The sequence below is a fragment of the Oryx dammah genome, unplaced genomic scaffold, assembly GCF_014754425.2.
Source record: "Oryx dammah isolate SB20612 unplaced genomic scaffold, SCBI_Odam_1.1 HiC_scaffold_15, whole genome shotgun sequence".
Lineage (NCBI taxonomy): Eukaryota > Metazoa > Chordata > Mammalia > Artiodactyla > Bovidae > Oryx > Oryx dammah.
Window position 1 is genome coordinate 40294129 of NW_024070199.1, and position 21066 is coordinate 40315194.

At 46.8% G+C, this 21066-nt stretch overlaps 1 protein-coding gene across 2 annotated transcripts; it reads left to right on the top strand.

The window, feature by feature from the left end:
- The first annotated feature begins 206 nt into the window (after positions 1-206).
- LGALS12 (galectin 12) lies at positions 207-9953 on the top strand. 2 transcript variants are annotated; one of them, XM_040256092.1, is made up of 9 exons: positions 207-529; positions 2180-2268; positions 2367-2580; positions 3585-3704; positions 4632-4670; positions 5263-5289; positions 5896-5984; positions 8214-8364; positions 8854-9953. In XM_040256092.1, the coding sequence occupies exons 1-9, from the start codon at positions 461-463 to the stop codon at positions 8998-9000; spliced, it is 945 nt and encodes a 314-aa protein (XP_040112026.1). In that variant the 5' UTR covers positions 207-460; the 3' UTR covers positions 9001-9953. The 2 variants fall into 2 exon arrangements, with proteins under 2 accessions (XP_040112026.1, XP_040112025.1); XM_040256091.1 differs by lacking the exon at positions 207-529 and having other exon boundaries at positions 860-2268.
- The last annotated feature ends 11113 nt before the right edge of the window (positions 9954-21066 follow it).

Sequence of the window (21066 nt, forward strand, 5' to 3'; positions counted from 1 at the left end):
GGAGCCCCAAAGGACTATAAAACTTGCCAAAAGGAGAAGAGTGGGGAAAGCGGCAGAAAAGGAGGGAGAGAGGTAGAAACCTTTTGTGGGGAGGGAAGGGGAAGCCCCCCATTGGTGTCCAGGAAGTTGGGGGCAGAGCTTCTCCTGGGACCTGCCCACATGTACCACCAACTCTGCCTCTGATCCCTGGAGGGTTCCGGCTGCTGCCCCGGAAACCACAACCCCCTGCTGGCCTCAAAGGAACCAGCTTCTGGCTTCCCTCTGCAACAGACTGCGTGCTTCAAACCCTGAGGTTAGTTACTGCAGGCTTCGCACCCCTCGACCTGGACTTCTGCTGACACCCAATCCAGCTGGTGGGGCTGGAGCTAGGGTGAGGCACTGGGGGTAGACAGCGGCCCCTGCCCGGTGCAGGTGAGACTGACAGCTGGGAGAGCTGCCCCAGGCACCCCACCCCACCCTCATGTCACCTGGAGAGAAACTGGACCCGCTTCCTGACACTTTCATCCTGCAGCCGCCAGTCTTCCACCCGGTGAGCAGCCGCTCAGGTCTGGAACCTCCTGGGTCTCAGGGCTCCCCCTTTCAGCTGGGCCCGGTCTCCCAGGTTCGCAGGGGGCTGGAGAGGCCCTGAGTCATGGACCCGGTTTCCCCAGCCCCTCCCCATGGCTCTTGGAAGGCCCTCCGGAGCTTAGAGTGACTGACAGCTCATTCCCACTTGCTTGTCAATGAGCTCATGGGGTGATTGCATTTTAAAAGCAGTAGAGCCTGAAGACAGTCCTGTTCCACAGTGGGTGGCTAAGAGGGCCTGGGGGCGGGGTGGGGGCGGGTGGTGGAGTGCATAGTTTCGCTGGGGGACCCTGATCACTTAGGAAGGGCAGTCTCATCTCCAGCCTGGGAGTCGGGTCAGAAGCTCCCAGTCAGTCAGGTTTCCTGGACTCCTCCTTTGGCCCAGTGCCCTGCAGATTTCCTGAAGCCTGACAGTGCATTATAGAAGATCAAACTCCCAGGAGACCCACCCTCCCACTAATGAGCACTAATTATCACTTTCTCTTTACTTGGTCCTCTCCTCTCAGGAGAACAGCTTCAGCTCAGTTAATTACAGGCCAAGCCCAGAGCTTGGGAAGTGGGAGGGACTGGCATGCTGAGCCCAGCTAAGCTGTGGGCGCTCCGATAGCCGGGGCCTCCCGATCCTCCCCAGGTTAGAGGGGCCCCTTGCTTTGCAAGCTGTAAGCTCCCACCTGGAGGACAGAGCTGTCAGCTCGTCTCGGCAGTTTGGGCTTCTGAAAGCTGTCGCGAGTTGGAGAACACTGGGTAAGAGCCCAGCCTGTGACGCTGCCCAGTGTGTACCTGGGCAAGTTCACGTTTATTCTGCAGACACCCCTTTAGAGCCCACTCTGTGCCAGGCCAGGCACTGAGCCTGTAGAAGCTAAAGACAGGACTTTGGCTTTGAGGGGCTTGTGCCTCCCAGCCATAGGGCTCCGTCTAAGCCAGTCAGCCAAGGGCCTAACTAGCCATGGCAGCAGAGAGCACAGTGAGGGAAGGGATAATTCAGACACCAAAGTGGATGACCCTTGGAGAAGCAATCAGAGCCTGGGAAGTCAAGTCAGATTTCACAAGGTGGGAGGGAGGGCTGAGGAAACCGTCCCAGAAAGGGCCAGAAGCAGTAAAAGTGTGTGTCGTCTTTTAGGAATACCAGGGGGAAAGGCGAGCTGAGAAGGTAGACTGCGTCACTATCAGGCATCCATGCCAGGATCTGTGCTCAGATCCCAGCTCGTCCATCCCTCTGCCTCCCAGTTCCCAGGCTCTGGCCTATAAGCAGTCCTCGGGGAGCCTGGACACCAGGCTGCTGGAGGCCAGGGTGGCAGCCAGGGGACTGTAAACCTCAGTGGGGTCACTACTGTGCCCTAGAAGCTGAGAGGAGGGCTGGGCTGGTGTTCCAAGGGGGCAGTGGAGCTGAATCTGGATTCCCCCGTGCAGTGTGGCCTGGGTGTTGTGAAGGTCCAAGAAAGGAGAGGAAATGAAAGAGAACATTTCAGAGAAAACTTATTTTTCCCCATCAAGACTTTTTCTGTTTGGGGTGGGACAGTTATCTTGCTCTTCTTCCCTCCCCATCCCACCCCCAACACAGGGGTCCCTAGGCCCTATCTCCAACTTGGTATGGATGAGTTTCTTCTTTGTTCAGGTAATTCCTTATGTCACAACAATTTTTGGTGGCTTGAGAGCAGGCAAGATGGTCATGCTCCAGGGAGCGGTCCCTCTAAATGCAAGCAGGTAAGGGGAATGCTGCACGGGGCTTCCTCTCTGCCTTCAGGGTCTCTGGGAGTCTCCGACCAGAGGTGCCCTTTGAGAGCCTCACCTTCCCCGCCCAGGTTCCAGGTGGACTTCCAGTGCGGCTGCAGCCTGCACCCCCGGCCAGATATCGCCATCCACTTCAACCCTCGCTTCCACACCACCAAACCTCACGTCATCTGCAACACCCTATACCGTGGGCGCTGGCAAGTTGAGGCCCGGTGGCCCCAAGTGGCCCTGCAGAGAGGGGCCAGCTTCCTCATCCTCTTTCTCTTTGGAAATGAGGAGATGAAGGTGAGCAGGAGGGGACACCAGGGCTTCCCAGGTGGCGTTCATGGTAAAGAACCTGCCTGCCAACGCAGGAGATGCAAGAGACGACCCCTGGGTCGGGAAAATCCCCTGGAGGACACGGCAACCCACTCCAGTATTCTTGCCTGGAGAATTCCATAGACAGGAGCCTGGAGGGCTGCAGTCCATAGGGTTGCAAAGAGTCAGACACGACTGAAGCGACTCAGCACGCACGGGAGGGGACATCACGGAGTCTAGAACTCGTGTCCTTCTGCTTCCCTTTCCTTCAGCCATTCCCCTTGTCACTGTGTTAAGGGGTATTTGGAGGGATGGAGCACAGAGTCCAGTACTCAGAGGACCAAGGAGCTGCCAAGCCCGGTTCCAAGCTGCTCTGGGCTCACCGGGCCCGGCACACATGGCGGTATTCAGCAGACGCCCTGGTGCTGCCGCTGTCACAGGGGATGTCTAGAGAGCGCTGCAGATGCTGAGCGCTGTTCTCAGCTCACTGACTCCTCACAACAACCCATGAGGAAGGAACTGTCATTCTCCCCATCACACAGAAGAGTGGGGAGGGAAGGGAGAGAGAAACTGGCCTCAGGGCTTTCACTGCTGATGCGAACTCCTGCCAGAAGGATCTTCAGACTTCTCCAGGGCAGAGGGAGCTGGTGCCAGCCAGCACTGCAGAGAGGGACAGTGGTCCCAGAGCCCCTGAGGCTCCTCACCTGTGGATGGGGCAGGCGGAGGGCTGCTGCAGCTGCTGGCAGGTCAGCTGAGAGGCTAAAGGGGGCCAGTGTGGTGTGTCAGGGGCCAGGCGGGGCATTGAACGTGCTCTGCCTGCCAGGTCCACAACCTCGGGGAGGCTACTAAAGTTCCCCCAAGCCTTGGGCACCTGTCTGTAAAACATACTTGCCTCCTAGAGTTGGTGTGAAGTTAAAAGAGGAAAATTCCAGTAAGAGACTCAATGGACGTCTGGCACGTCAGTATGGTCTCAGCCGCGTCTGTCTCTCCAGGTGAGTGTAAATGGACAGCACTTCCTCCACTACCGCTACCGGCTCCCACTGTCTCGGGTAGACACCCTGGGCGTATTTGGCAACATCTCGGTGATGGCTGTTGGATTCCTGAACATCAACGTAAGTTCCTCTGGGGCCAACGCCTGGGTGGCAGCAGCCTCTGACTTCCCCTGATGCCTGGACAAGCCTGGGACCCCCTTCCATCCCAGACAAGTCCTGACACCAATTATAGCCAAGGTGGAGGGCATCCATCCAGGTGTTGGACATGGCGGGGGTGAGGGACGAGGTGACCGCAGAAGAGGGGCCCAAGAGCCTGGGGCAGAAGTCTATCCTGGACGTGAAAGTGAAATTCACTCAGTTATGTCTGACTGTTTGCAACCCCATGGACTGTAGCCTGCCAGGCTGTTCGGCCCATGGAATTCTCCAGGCAAGAATACTGGAGTGGGAAACTGTTCCTTTATCCAAGGGATCATCCCAGCCCAGGAATCAAACCCAGGTCTTCCACATTGCAGGCAGATTCTTTACCATCTGAGCCACCAGGGAAGCCCATGAATACTGGAATGGATAGCCTATCCCTTCTCCAGGGGATCTTCCCAACCCAGGAATCAAACCAGGGTCCCTTGCATTGCAGGCAGATTCTTTACCAACTGAGCTGCCAGCTGAGCTCTCCTGGGAGTGGGGTCTGGTCAATGTGGACCAGTGGCCAGAAGGCAAATGACTTGGAGTCTTGGAGCTGTGGGACCCAAACATAGCACTGGCTGTATCATTCCCAGCTGAGGAGCTGATTTAAAAGTGCAGATTTCTGGGACCCACCACCAGAGATTCTGATTTAGTAAGTCAGAGGTAGGGCCCAGGAATCAGCTTGATCGAAATGCCAGGTTTAAGAAGCCCTGACAAGGCTTCTGGGGAGAGGAGGAGCTACCAAGGCCACAGCCGGCCTCTGCCCTCTTTCCCAAGCACAGCAGGGCAGGCAGGAGGCAAATCAATAAAGCTCTAGACTTGCAGCGGTCCTGAACCCTGCCTGTTGCTTTTTCTCTCTCCCAACAGCCATTTGCGGAGGGTGGCAGCGAGTATCCGCTTGGACACGTGAGTCTTGGGAGCTGGGTTAGCCTTTGCTGTCCCAGCCATCCCAGCTGAGCCAGTACCCCACCCTCTGACCCCAGCGGGACCTGCCACTCGCTGGACTGCTGCTCATATTGCACAAGGCCCAGCTGCCCCCTCCCTCACTGCACAGTCACCATGGTTACAGCTGGCCCTGCCTCAGTCCATCGGAGCCTGGATTTGCCTCTCCCTGGTGCCAGGGCCAGCTAGGGAGGACGGATGGGGTGCGCTGACTTCCTGGAGTGGGCAGGGCCCAGCCTTTCTACAAGATCCATCTCAGATGGAGCTTCAGCACCCCTGCAAGTTAGCAAGTTGGCCTGCAGGGCAGAAGGGAGATGAGACCCAGGGACTCAGCCAGGGTCACACAGTGAATGAATGACAGACTCTCCATCCAGTTCTTCCCCATTATTCCAGAGCCAGTGTCCACCTGAATTCAAGAGGGCCCCACTGGAGGGCCAATCATTTTCCTGTATTATCTCTGAGAGAAGCAAACCCCTGGTATCCCCAACTTTTAAGGATCCCTTTCATTGAGCAAGCACCACGTGGCCTCCATGTGCCCTCTTTCTTTCCTTGACAGCCCTTCCTGCTGAGGAGCCCGGAGCTGGTGAGTGACCTCTGCTCCTGCGTCTGGTGGAGGGACAGTCCCTCACCTGCTCTATCAGGGCTGGGAGGGCGCCCCCACCTGGCGGGAAATGGCCCCCAGCACCAGGATTTCCCCTTGAATTGCAAGTTGTGGGTGAACGGGCAACTTCAGGCTGAAGCTCCAGCTTCATTTTACCTATTCTCCATTTAATCAGCACACAATTTTCTGATAGTCATCCCTGCTAGGCCCAGCACCGGGCTGTAGGGTGGAGGTACATATCAGCTCCACCTCTCCAGCTGTTTACAGGCTGGTGGGGAGGCAGACCAAGGAATGAGCCATTACCATTTGGAGCACAGCGTTAGGGGCTCACAGCACAGGGGAGCAAGCGAAGAGATGGGGAGGTCAGGGAGAGCAGAGTACAGGAGGCCGGCCTGCAGTAGGTGTATAATAAGTGAGCAGAGCTGTTTCCTCCTGGATGCAGGCGCAGAGGCAGAGTTACCTGCCTTGGGGCTCCCTGGCCCCTAAGGACAGCCCAGGAAGCAGCTTCTCGGGGCAGTAGCCCTCCCCAACCCCCTCTGTGAGATCCCCCCCACCCTCGCCTCTCAGTCATCTCCTGTGTTCCTTCAGGAGGTGCCCTGCTCGCATGCCCTTCCCCAGGGTCTCTGGCCTGGACAGGTCATCATAGTGCGGGGACTGGTCTTACCGGAGCCAAAGGAGTAAGTATGCAGAATTGGGGGTGGGAGTGGGGGACAGGACGCATCTCTGTGCCAGCCACAAGCTTTAGAAGCATCACCTCTTCAATCTCCAGCACTACTGCTTAGTCCCCACCTTCCCGGTGAGGAGACAGAGGAGCAGAGAGCAGACGTAAGTTGCCCAAGGTCACAGAGCCTGTGAAAGTCTGACCTGGGATTGGTTCCAGGGCTCAGGTGGCTCTGTGGCACCAGCAGCTCCAGTTCTGGGAGTGTCTTCCCTGCCTGGACGTGTGGTCAGGCCGGCCAGCCTCTCCCCCCAGGTCCCACATGCAGCCTCGGGAAAGGCCCTTTAAAGACACAGGCTGGGACTTCCACGGCAGCCCAGTGGTTAGGACTCTGCGCTTCCAGTGAAGGGGCACAGGTTTGCTCTCTGGTCAGGAAACTAAGATTCCCTCATACCTCTCAGCCAAATAAATAAAAACTAGAGAATAAAAGTGTACACCTTGAGAAGTCGCAAACAGATGAGAGGACCTGATCTCCCACAGTGCCCTGGTTTAGGAAACACCCGCCAGGGGAGCCCAGAAAGGAGGTCCCGCGCTGGGAGGTGGGGACTTAGAGGAACTCTAGTCAAATGGATGCTGCCTGACTTCTCCCACAGGGGGCGCTACCACTCCATTCCTCCAATATGCAGGCTCCAGTAAGACAAGTATCTTTCTTTTCTTTCCTTCTTCCTCATCATCCTTCCTTCTCTCCTTCTTTCCGGAACTGCACTGGATCTCATGACGTTTCTGGACCCGATTTCCTGGGTTTCACTTCTGTTGCACGCGTGCGTGCTAAGTCACTTCAGGTGTGTCCGATTCTGTGCGACTCTATGGACTGTAGCCTGCCAGGCTTCTCTGTTCATGGAATTCTCCAGGCAGTAATACTGGAGTGGGTCATCATTTCTTTCTCCAGGGGATCTTCCCGACCCAGGGATCAAACCCAAATCTCATGTCTGCTGCATTGGCAGGTGGGTTCTTTACCACTAGCGCCACCTGGGAAGCCCTTGACTTCTGTTGAGGACACTTCAAATCTGAGCAGCTTCACAGCAGTGACCTTTCCTTTCTGTGCCTTAGTTTCCTTGTCTGTAAAAGGGGGTAAAAATAGTCCAGCTTTAGGGATTATGCCAGGCATATAGCAAGTGGTCCACAAATGTGGTGGAGGAGCAGGGGAGTAAGGAAAATGCCATATATTTTCCCTGGCCTATCCCCTTCTGTTTTATTCTTCTTTTTTAAGTCACTGACCTGACTAAACCCTTGCCCTGCACGCTCTTGATCAGGTCTCTGAATTCTAGACAGGCTTGCAGCACAGCCCTCGGCAGCATGGGCCTCAAAAGCCAGGCACGACTGGGTTGGATTCCTGGTTTTGCCTTTTATAAACTGCGGTCTTGGGCAAGCCACTCCACCCCTCTGAGCTCTGAGTTCCCCCATCGGAAAAGAAGGAGAAAGATAATCCCACCTGAACAGGGAAGATGAAAAAGTTTCCAGTGAACAAAAGAACCCCCGCTCCTTCCCAAACTTGGAGACAGGAAGCCAGATCTTAGCTCAGAGTCACATGGTTATTAGTAGTTGACACACAGATCATTTTACTGTTCTCTCTCAAGGGCCATGAATTCACATGTCCTCAGAGGCCAGGCAGGTCATGTAAACAGTGAGGCACCAGGTTGAGAATGTGGTGAAGTGGAAAGAATATTTCTATAGGTCTTCTGATGCCAGATCTTCTGAATTTTTTTTAAAAAAGAAGGCGAAAGTTTCGAAAACTTTCTCAGTTTTCGAAAATGGTAATACTTTAAAGTTGAACAATACTGGGGACCAGCCAGAACATTTCTTTAGGTTAGGTCAGCCCTGGGCCACCGACCTCAAGGCTTAGCACAGCTGCTGCTACTGCTAAGTCACGTCAGTCATGTCCGACTCTGTGCGACCCCACAGACAGCAGCCCACCAGGCTCCCCCACCCCTGGGGTTCTCCAGGCAAGAACATTGGAGTGGGTTGCCATTTCCTTCTCCAATGCATGAAAGTGAAAAGTGAAAGTGAAGTCGCTCAGTCATGTCCGAATCTTAGCAACCCCATGGACTGCAGCCTACCAGGTTCCTCCGTCCACGGGATTGTCCAGGCAAGAGTACTGGAGTGGGCTACCATCGCCTTCTCTGCTTAGCACAGCACCTGGTGTTTACTTAGCAAGCCCACAAGCACCTTCTCCGACCCCTTCCCACAGTTTCACGCTCAGTCTGCGAGACGAGGCCGCCCATGTTCCAGTGATGCTCAGGGCGTCCTTTGCAGACAGAACTCTGGCCTGGGTCTCCCGCTGGGGCCGGAAGAAGCTGATCTTGGCCCCCTTCCTCTTCTATCCCCAGCGATTCTTCGAGGTGGGTCAGAGCCCAGATCCCTGGTCCCTCTGGGGTTGAGCGCAGAACTGCAGTCCCATCCGGGAGAGTGGGGGTACATCCGAGGAGAGGGGGTACGGTTTGTGGAGCCAGAGCCACTAGAAGAGAGGAAATCAGTGGGGCTGATCTCACACCCTGAAACACCAATTTAATTAATCAAAGTGGGCCCTGGCCTCAGCATTATTTAAAAGCCCTGCTAATGACTCCAATGTGCAGCTGAGGTTGAGACCACTTCTCCAGGGGAAGCAACCCCTGTTACAGATGGTGAAACAGAGGCCATGTCCTGGGCAGATCCTTGTGGAAGGGCTGATGACAACCTGGGCCCCTCCGTCATCCTGTCTTTTTCTCTACTGGGTGCCCCATGGGTCCATTCCTTGTGTCCTTTGATGGAAGGAGAAGCCACTGGGTGGGGCATCAGGCAGGCAAGGGAGGATCTGGAAGCCTGCAGCACCCCATGCCCTTCTGTACCAGGTGCTGCTCCTGTGCCAGGAGGGAGGCCTGAAGCTGGCGCTCAACGGGCAGGGCGTGGGGGCCACCAGCCTGGGCCAGCAGGTCCTGGAGCAGCTACGGGAGCTGCGAATCAATGGTAGCGTCCAGCTCTACTGTGTCCACTACTGAGAAGGGAGCCAGAGGGCCCAGCCAGAGAAGAGGACCTGCCTATACTGAGGGCCCCACCAGCTGACCCCACTCTCCTCCCCTTGTTAAAAGTGTCTGCACAATGTCCAGCCTGGCTCACCTCTGGAACCAGGAGCCTGAGTCTGCAGGTGCTTTGGGCCCCACAGCAGAAGGTGGGCACAAGGATGTGAAGTCTCCGGAAACTCTGCAGCTTCCTCTTCTGAGAGCCTGGGATTTGGCTCTGCCGTCATTCAGGGGCCTCTAAAAGGAGGTAGATACTCCAAATGAAGCCTAACAGAGGTACCCCAAAGTACAGCATCTTTAAAAATTGAGATATTTATTTCCTTCTCACATAAACAGAAAATGGTTCAGGTCAGTGGGTAACTCTGCTCCCTGTTGACCTTCTGGATCATCCCACCAACCCCAGAGCGTCAGCATCACCTGCATGGCTGAAGCATGGTCACCACTGAATCTAGATTTCAACCACTGAGAAGGCAAATAGAGAATACCGACAAGGCCCCCCTGATGTCGTAAGCCCAGGCCTGGGATTGGCACACGCTATTTGCTCTCACGTCTCATTGGCAAATACTCAGTTATATGGCCACACTGTCTACAAGGGAGGCTGGAAGTGTTCTCTGTGAGATGACCATGTGCCTGGTCACAGGTCCACAACTGTGATTCCTGGTATATTTGGTATTATTTGTATGATCTTATTTGTGTTTTCTACTTACTATTGCTATTTTGTCCTTATATTTTCAGCTTTCATACTTACTATTGGATTGATGAAGTCTCATTTATCACCCTCCCATTTTTTTCTTAAGCTAATTTGGAAGTTAGGAATTCCATTTTATATACTTCTAGTGGTTATCCATACTTTTTATTTTACGTTTTAATTAACATGTAACATTGACTTTCCTGATGACCACCAATACAATCAGGATATATAACTCCCATCATTCCAAAAAATTCCTTGGTGTCACTTCTGGGTAATCATACCTTCTCCACCCCCTCCCTTGCTGCTGCTGCTGCTGCTAAGTCACTTCAGTCATGTCCGACTCTGTGCGACCCCAGAGACGGCAGCCCACCAGGCTCCCGCATCCCTGGGATTCTCCAGGCAAGAACACTGGAGTAGGTTGCCATTTCCTTCTCCAACGAATGAAAGTGAAAAGTGAAAGTGAAGTTGCTCAGTCATATCCGACTCTTAGCGACCCCATGGGCTGCAGCCTACCAGGCTCCTCCGTCCATGGGATTTTCCAGGCAAGAGTACTGGAGTGGTGTGCCATTTCCTTCTCCGACCCCCTCCCTTAACCCCCAGCAACTCACTGATCTGCTCTCCATTACTGTATTTTGCATTTTGAGAATGTCCTATAAACGGAATCGGGTAGGATGTGACCCTTTGAAACTGGTTTGTTTCAATCAGCAATGCCTTTGGGTACTGATCTAAGTTGCTGTGTGGTAACACTGAGCCATTTCTATTTATTATTAACACAGTATGATTCTATTGTACGCCATATATCTGTTGACCCACTGAAGAACATTTGAGTGGTTTTCAGTTTTTGACAATTATGAATAGAGCTGCTAAAAACATTTGCATACAAGTCTTTGTATGAATGTAACTTTTCATTTCTCTTGGTTTAATACTTACCAGTGGGCTTGATGGATTATGTGGTAAATGCATGTTTAATTTTATAAGAAACTGTCAAACTATTTTCCAGAGTTATTTCAGAGTAGCTTTTGGAATTTCACATTTCCACCAGCAATCTATGAAATTTCCAGTTGTTCTGCATGCTCATCAATACTTGTTATTGTCGGGATTTTTTATGTTAGCCATTCTTGATATGTAGAGGTATCTCATTGTGGCTTTAATTTGTATTTCCCTAGCAGCTAAAGCAGAGAAGGCAATGGCACCCCACTCCAATACTCTTGCCTGGACAACCCCATGGACTGAGGAGCCTGGAAGGCTGCAGTCCATGGGGTCGCTGAGGGTCGGACATGACTGAGCGACTTCACTTTCACTTTTCACTTTCATGCATTGGAGAAGGAAATGGCAACCCACTCCAGGGTTCTTGCCTGGAGAATCCCAGGGACGGGGGGGGCCTGGTGGGCTGCCATCTATGGGTTCGCACAGAGTCGGACATGACTGATGTGACTTAGCAGCAGCAGCAGCACCAGCAGCAGCAGCTAAAGATATTGAGCATCTTTTCATGTGCTAATTTTCCATCTGTGTATTCTCTCAGAAGCGCTGTCCCCTTCTCTATTTTCTGGAATTTTGTAAAAATTGGGACTGTTTCTTTAAACTGTTCGTGAAATTTCCTGGGGAAGCTATCTAGACCTGGATATTTCCATTTGGAAGATTTTATAATTAAAAATTCAATCCTTTAATAGGACATAGGAATCGACTGTGTATTTTATATTGGGTTGGTTTTGTTAGTTTGCTTTTCAAGAAATTGGTCCATTTAATCTAGATTCCATATATATGCGTGACTATGCAGTATTTGATTTGCTCTTTCTGACTACTTTACTCTGTATAACAGGTTCTAGATTCATCCACCTCACTACAACTGACTCAAATGCGTTCCTTTTCATGGCTGAGTAATATTCCATTGTACCTATGTACCCTATCTTCTTTATCCATTCATCTATCGATGAATACCCAGGTTGCTTCCATGTCCTGGCTATTATAAATAGTGCTGCAATGAACACTGGGGTACATGTGTCTTTTTGAATTGTGGTTTTCTCAGAGCATATGCCCAGTAGTGGGGTTGTTGGGTCATGTGGTAATTTTATTCCTAATTTGTTAAGGAATCTTCATACTGTTCTCCATAGTGGCTGTAATAATCTACATTAAATCTTAGTCATCAAATGTAATACATACACAGAGTGCCTAATATGATTTTCTTATCTCTTCAATGTCTGTGGGGTCTTTAGTGAAAACCCTTCTTTCATTTCTGATATTGGTCATTTGAATCTTTTTCCCTTTTTTCCTTTGTCAGTCTCACTAGAGTTTTACCAATTTAATTGGTATTTTCAGAAAAATAGCTTTGACCCTATTGATTTTCTCTACTGTCTTCTGTTTCCAACTTTATAGATTTCTGCCTTTATCTTTTTTATTTCCTTCTTTTTACTTGCTTTGGTTTATTTTGCTCTTTTTTTCTATTTCTTCAGTTGAAAGCTCAGAGTACTTATTTTAAACTTTTCTTCTTTTCTAGTATAAGCATTTAAGATAATACATTTTTTCTCAGCACTTTACCTATACCACACAAATTTTGATATTTTGTGTTTGCATTTGTTCATTTTAAAATATTTGCTGGGGTGGTCCTAAGATGGCAGAGGAATGGGATGGGGAGACCACTTTCTCCCCCACAAATTCATCAAAAGAACATTTGAATGCTGAGTAAATTCCACAAAACAACTTCTGAATGCCAGCAGAGGACATCAGGCACCCAGAAAAGCAGCCCATTGTCTTTGAAAGGAGGTAGGAAAAAATATAAAAGATAAAAAGAGAGACAAAAGAGGTAGGGAAGGAGCTCCATCCCAGGAAGGGAGTCTTAAAAAGAGAGAAGTTTCCAAACACCAGGAAACACCCTCACTGCCGAGTCTCTGGTGAGCCTTGGAACCACAGAGGGCAACATAACCAGGAGGAAGAATAAATAATTAAAACCCACAGATTACGTGCCCAATGGTAACTCCCCCAGCGGAGAAGCAGTGCAGACACCTGCATTCGCCACTAGCAAGCAGGGGCTGGGCAGGGAAGCATGGGCTGCATTGCTTAGAGTAAGGACCAGGCCTGAATGCCCCGAGGGCAATCTGAGGGAACTAACTTGGGATAGCAAACCAGACTGTGGGATAACTACCACGTGAAAAGCCCTAACCTAAGACAACGCCAGGCCCACTCACAAATCAAAGGACTGACTAGAGCTATGCAAAAAGCCCTAACATAAGACACCATCAGGCCCGCTCACAGAACAAAGGACTGAGCAGAGCTACCTGGGTGCAGACCGGCCCATCCCCCTCTGGTGACAGGCAGGCGAGGGCAGCCAGAGCCAGAAGAGGGCAATCGCAGCCCTAGAGAGGCATTATCTACCAAACTGCAAGCAGGCTTTGTTGCTAACCAAGACCTCTTGGGATTCTGGACGGTCAACATCTGCCTGAGAAGGTGCGCCGGTTGTACACCCAGAAAACGGAGCAACAGGGACGTGGGAGGCGATAAGTCGCAGCAACCGCGATCGCCAAACACCTGGTCACCTGTGCTGCTCGGACCTGGGAAGAGCACAAAACGCAGGCCCAACCGAGTCTGCATGTCTGAGGACTACCCGAGTACCTGAACCTGAGCGGCTTAGACCGGGGAAGTGGATACAACCCAGGGCCGGCCTCAGACAGTTCCCGGCAGAGCAACGTAGAGCCTAAGCAGTGTAGACAGGGAATGCACACACGCCGAGAGCCAGGGCAAACCCAGTGTGGCTGAGACACTGCGAGCACACGCCAGTGTTATTTGTTTGCAGCATCCCTCTCTCCTAACAGAACAACTGAACAAATGAGCCTTAAAAAGTGTCCACCACCACCTCCTTGTGCCAGGGCAGAAATTAGACACTGGAGAGACCAGCAAACAGAAGAAGCTAAAACAGAGGGAACCACCTTGGAAGTGACAGGTGCAATAGATTAAAACCCTGTAGATAGTACCGACTACATAGGAAGGGGCCTATAGATTTTGAGAAATATAAGCCGGATCAAGGAACTATCTGAAAATGAACTAACCACACACTGCCCACAACAACAAAAGAGAAAGTCCTAGATATATTTTTACTATTTTTACTATCATTCTTTATTTTATTTTTAAGTCCTCTATTACTCCCTTAATTTTCATTTTCATAACCTACTATTACTTGGCAAAAAAAAAAAAAAGAGAGAGAGAGAGACCCTATTTTTTAAAGCAAACTTCATACACATATATATTTTATAATTTTTGTGACTTTGGTTTTCTTTTTTCTCTTTGTCTTTAATATTGTATTTTTGAAAATCCAACCTCTACTCTAGATTTTTAATCTTTACTTTTTGGTATTTAGTATCAATTTTGTACCTGTAAGAACCCAATCTTCAGTACCATTTTTACTTGGGAGTGAGATTACTGGCTTGACTGCTCTCTCCCCTTTTGGACTCTCCTTTTTCTCCACCAGGTCACCTCTATCTCCACCCTCCCCCTTCTCTTCTCTACCCAACTCTGTCAATCTCTTTGTGTGTTCCAGACGATGGGGAACACTTTGGGAACTGATTACTGGCTGGATCTGTCTCTCTCCTTTTGATTCCCCCCTTTATCTTCCTGGCCACCTCTGTCTCCTTCCTCCCTCTTCTCTTCTCTGTATAACTCAGTGAACACCTCTGAGCAGTCCGGACTGGAGCGCACATAAGGAAGTGATTGCTGGCTAGCTTGCTCTCTCCTCTTTTGATTCCACCTCATCTCATCTTGGTCACCTCTATCTCCCTCCTCTCTCTTCTCTTCTCCATGTAACTCTGGGAACCTCTCTGGGTGTCCCTCACTGTGGAGAAACTTCTTATCTTTAACTTAGATGTTTTATCAACAGTACTGTATAGATGGAGAAGTCTTGAGGCTACTGTAAAAATAAGACGGAAAACCAGAAACAAGAGGCTTAAGTCCAAATCCTGAGAATACCAGAGAACTCCTGACTCCAGGGAACACTAATCGACAGGTCATCAAACGCCTCCATACCTACGCTGAAACCAAGCACCACACATGAACCAACAAGTTCCAGGGCAAGACATACCACACAAATTCTCCAGCAACACAGGAACATAGCCCTGAGCTTCAATATACAGGCTGCCAAAATCACTCCAAACCCACTGACATCTCATAACTCATTACTGGACACTTCATTACACTCCAGAGAGAAGAAGTCCAGCCCCACCCACTAGAACACTGACACAAGCTTCCCTAACCAGGAAACCTTGATAAGCCACCCATACAACTCCACCCACAGTGAGGAAACTCCACAATAAAGAGAACTCCATAAACTGCCAGAATACAGAAAGGTCATCTCAAACACAGCAATATAAACAAGATGAAGAGACAGAGGACTACCCAGCAGGTAAAGGAACAGGATAAATATCCACCAAACCAAACAAAAGAGGAAGAGATAGGGAATCTACCTGATAAAGAATTCCGAATAATGATTGTGAAGCTCACTCAGTCATGTCTGACTCTTTGCGACCCCATGGACTATAGCCTACCATGCTCCTCTGTCTGTGGGATTCTCCAGGCAAGAATACTGGAGTGGGTTGCCACTTCCTTCTCCAGGAGATCTTCCCAACCCAGGAATCAAACCTGGGTCTCCCGCATTGTAGGTAGACACTTTACTATCTGAGCCACCAGGGAAACTCAATGATAGTGAAAATGATCCAAAATCTTGAAAACAAAATGGAATCACAGATAAATAGCCTAGAGACAAGGAGTGAGAAGATGCAAGAAAGGTTTAACAAGGACCTAGAAGAAACAAAAAAAGGGTCAATATATAATGAATAATGCAATAAATGATATCAAAAACACTCTGGAGGGAATAAATAGAATAACGGAGGCAGAAGATAGGATTAGTGAGGTAGAAGATAGAATGGTAGAAATAAATGAATCAGAGAGGAAAAAAAAAACGAATTAAAAGAAATGAAGACAATCTCAGAGACCTCTGAGACAATGTTAAGCACCCCAACATTCGAATCATAGGAGTCCCAGAAGAAGACAAAAAGAAAGACCATGAGAAAATACTTCAGGACATGATAATTGAAAACTTCCTTAAAATGGGGAAGGAAATTATCAGCCAAGTCCAAGAAACCCAGAGAGTCCCAAACAGGATAAACCCAAGGCAAAACACCCCAAGACACATATTAATCAAATTAACAAAGATCAAACACAAAGAACAAATATTAAAAGCAGCAAGGGAAAAACAACAAATAACACACAAGGGAATTCCCTTAAGAATAACAGCTGATCTTTCAATAGAAATTCTTCAGGCCAGGAGAGAATGGCAGAACATACTTAAAGTGATGAAAGAAAATAACCTACAGCCCAGATTACTGTACCCAGCAAGGATCTCATTCAACTATGAAGGAGAAATCAAAAGCTTTACAGACAAGCAAAAGCTGAGAGAATTCAGCACCACCAAACCAGCTCTCCAACAAATGCTAAAGGATCTTCTCTAGACAGGAAACACAAAAAGAGTGTATAAACTCAAACCCAAAACAATAAAGTAAATGGCAACGGGATCATACTTATCAATAATCACCTTAACCATAAATGGGTTGAATGCCCCAACCAAAAGACAAAGACTGGCTGAATGGATACAAAAACAAGACATCTATATATGTTGTCTAAAGAGACCCACTCAAAACAAGGGACACATACAGCCTGAAAGTGAAGGGCTGGAAAAAAAAATATTCCATGCAAATAGAGACCAAAAAAAGCAGGAGTAGCAATACTCATATCAGACAAAATAGACTTTAAAACAAAGGCTGTGAAAAGAGACAAAGAAGGACACTGCATAATGATCAAAGGATCAATCCAAGAAGAAGATATAACAATTATAAATATATATGCACCCAACACAGGAGCACCACAATATGTAAGACAAACGCTAACAAGTATGAAAGGGGAAATTAACAATAAAACAATAATAGTGGGAGACTTTAATATCCCACTCACACCTATGGATAGATCAACTAAACAGAAAATTAACAAGGAAAAACAAACTTTAAATGATACAATAGACCTGTTAGACCTAATTGATATCTATAGGACATTTCACCTCTAAACAATGAATTTCACCTTTTTCTCAAGTGCACACGGAACCTTCTCCAGGATAGATCACATCCTGGGTCATAAATTTAGCCTTGGTAAATTTAAAAAACTGAAATCGTTCCGAGCATCTTTTCTGACCACAATGCAGTAAGATTAGATCTCAATTACAGGAGAAAAACTATTAAAAATTCCAACATATGGAGGCTGAACAACACGCTGAAGAATAACCAACAAATCACAGAAGAAATAAAAAAAGAAATCAAAGTATGCATAGAAATGAATGAAAATGAAAACACAACAAACCAAAACCTGTGGGACACTGTAAAAGCAGTGCTAAGGGGAAGGTTCCTAGCAATACAGGCATACCTCAAGAAACAAGAAAAAAGTCAAATAAATAACCTAACTCTACACCTAAAGCAACTAAAAAAGGAAGAAATGAAGAACCCCAGGTTAGTAGAAGGAAAGAAATCTTTAAAATTCAGGCAGAAATAAATGCAAAAGAAACAAAATAGACCATAGCAAAAATCAACAAAGCCAAAAGCTGGTTCTTTGATAGGATAAATAAAATTGACAAACTGTTAGCCAGGCTCATCAAGAAACAAAGGGAGAAAAATCAAATCAATAAAATTAGAAATGAAAATGGAGAGATCACAACAGACAACACAAAAATACAAAGGATCATAAGACACTACTGTCAGCAATTATATGCCAATAAAATGGACAACGTGGAAGAAATGGACAAATTCTTAGAAAAGTACAACTTTCCAAAACTGGACCAGGAAGAAATAGAAAATCTTAACAGACCCATCACAAGCATGGAAATTGAAACTGTAATCAGAAATCTCCCAGCAAACAAAAGCCCAGGTCCAGACGGCTTCACAGCTGAATTCTACCAAAAATTTAGAGAAGAGCTAACACCTATCCTACTCAAACTCCTCCAGAAAATTGCAGAGGAAGGTAAACTTCCAAACTCATCCCATGAGGCCACCATGACCCTATACCAAAACCTGACAAAGATGCCATAAAAAAGAAAACTACAGGCCAATATCACTGATGAACATAGATGCAAAAATCCTTAACAAAATTCTAGCAATCAGAATCCAACAACACATTAAAAAGATCATACATCATGACCCAGTGGGCTCTATCCCAGGGCTGCAGGATTCTTCAATATCTGCAAATCAATCAATGTAATACACCACATTAACAAATTGAAAAATAAAAGCCATATGATTATCTTAATAGATGCAGAGAAAGCCTTTGACAAAATTCAATATCCATTTATGATTAAAAAAAAAAACTCTTCAGAAAGCAGAAATAGAAGGAAAATGCCTCAACATAATAAAAGCTATATATGACAAACCCACAGCAAATATTATCCTCAATGGTGAAAAATTGAAAGTATTTCCCCTAAAATCAGGAACAAGACAAGCGTGCTCACTTTCACCTCTACTATTCAACATAGTTTTGGAAGTTTTGGCCACAGCAATCAGAAAGAAAAGAAATAAAAGGAATCCAAATTGGAAAAGAAGAAGTAAAACTCTCACTGTTTGCAGATGACATGATCCTCTACATAGAAAACTCTAAAGATACAACCAGAAAATTACTAGAACTAATCAATGAATATAGTAAAGTTGCAGGATATAAAATCAACACACAGAAATCCCTTGCATTCCTATACACTAATGATGAGAAAATAGAAAGAGAAATTAAGGAAAAAATTCCATTCACCATTGCAACGAAAAGGATAAAATACTTACAAATATATCTACCTAAAGAAACTAAAGACCCATATATAGAAAACTATAAAACACGTGAAAGAAATCAAAGAGGACACTAGTAGATGGAGAAATATACCATGTTTGTGGATCGGAAGAATCAATATAGTGAAAATGAGTATACTACCCAAAGCAATCTACAGATTCAATGCAATCCCTATCAAGCTACCAGCAGTATTTTTCACAGAGCTAGAACAAATAATTTCACAATTTGTATGGAAAAAAAAAAAAAACAAAACAAAACTCAAATAGCCAAAGCAATCTTGAGTAAGAAGAATGGAACTGGAGGAATCAAGCTGCTTGATTTCAGGCTCTACTACAAAGCCACAGTCATCAAGACAGTATGGTACTGGCACAAGACAGAAATATAGATCAATGGAACAAAATAGAAAGCTCAGAGATAAATCCACACACCTATGGACACCTTATCTTCGACAAAGGAGGCAAGAATATACAATGGATTAAAGACAATCTCTTTAACAAGTGGTGCTGGGAAAACTGGTCAACCACTTGTAAAAGAATGAAACTAGAACACTTTCTAACACAATACGCAAAAACAAACTCAACATGGATTAAAGATCTAAACATAAGACCAGAAACTATAAAATTCCTAGAGGAGAACATAGGCAAAACACTCTCCGACATACATCACAGCAGGATCCTCTATGACCCACCCCCCATAATATCGGAAATAAAAGCAAAAATAAACAAATGGGACCTAATTAAACTTAAAAGCTTCTGCACAACAAAGGAAACTATAAACAAGGTGAAAAGACAGCCTTCAGAATGGGAGAACATAATAGTAAATGAAGCAACTGACAAAGAATTAATCTCAAAAATATACAAGCAACTTATGCAGCTCAACTCCAGAGAAATAAACAATCCAATCAAGAAATAGGCCAAAGAACTAAACAGACATTTCTCCAAAGAAGACATATAGATGGCTAACAAACACATGAAAAGATGCTCAACATCACTCATTATCAGAGAAAAGCAAATCCAAACCACAATGAGGTAATATTTCACGCCAGTCAGAATGGCTGCAATCCAAAAGCCTACAAGCAATAAATGCTGGAGAGTGTGTAAAGAAAAGGGAACCCTCTTACACTGTTGGTGGGAATGCAAACTAGTACAGCCACTATGGAGAACAGTGTGGAGATTCCTTTAAAAACTGGAAATAGAACTGCCATATGACCCAGCAATCCCACTGCTGGGCATACACACCGAGGAAACCAGATTTGAAAGAGATACGTGTACCCCAGTGTTCATCACAGCACTGTTTATAATAGCCAGGACATGGAAGCAAGCTACATGTCCATCAGTAGACAAATGGATAAGAAAGCAGTGGTACATATACACAATGGAGTATTACACAGCCATTAAAAAGAATACATTTGAATCACTTCTAATGAGGTGGATGAAACTGGAGCCGATTATACCGAGTGACGTAAGCCAGAAAGAAAAACACCAATACAGTATACTAAGGCATATATATGGAATTTAGAAAGATGGTAACAACAACCCTGTATGTGAGACAGCAAAAGAGACACAGATGTATAGAACAGTCTTATGGACTCTGTGGGAGAGGGGGAGGGTGGGGTGATTTGGGAGAATGGCATTGAAACATGTATATCATATGTGAAATGAATCACCGGTCCAGGTTCAATGCAGGATACAGGATGCTTGGGGCTGGTGCACTGGGATGACCCAGAGGGACGGTATGGGGAGGGAGGTGGGAGGGGGGTCCAGGACAGGGAACACATGTACACCCTTGGAGGATTAATGTTGATGTATGGCAAAACCAATACAATGTTGTAAAGTAATTAGCCTCCAATTAAAATAAATAAATTTATATTAAAAAATAAAATAAAACTCAGAAAAAAAATAAAATATTTGCTAATGTCCATTGAGACTTCCTCTTTGATGGGTGGATTATTTAAAAGTGTGTTATTTAATTCCAAGTGTTGTCAATCATTCTGCTATCTTTCTGTTATTGAGTTATAATTTAACTCCATTATGGTCAGGAACACACTTTGTATAATTTCAATTATTTTAAAATTTTCAAGATTTTCTCATGATCCAGAATATAAACTTCAAGTGCCTGTGGGCACTTGAATGTGTACTCTGATGTTAATTGTTCAATAAATGTCAGTTAGATCCAATTTATTGATGGTATTCTCAGCTTTTCTGTATTCTTGCTGGTTTTCCATCTACAGGTCCTGTCAGGTTTTCAGAGAGGAATGTTAAAGCCTCTAGCTATAATTACATGTTTGTCTATTTTTCCTTTCAGTTCTGTCTGGTTTTGCTTTCTTTATTTTGAAGTTCTGTTTTTTGGTGCATATTAAAGTGCTTTAGATATGATACTGTTTCTCATGGTTAGATAGCATTACCAACTTAATGTACATGAATTTGAGCAAACTCTGGGAGATAGTGGAGGACAGAGGAGCCTGGCATGCTTCAGTCCATGGGGTCACAAAAAGTTGGACATGA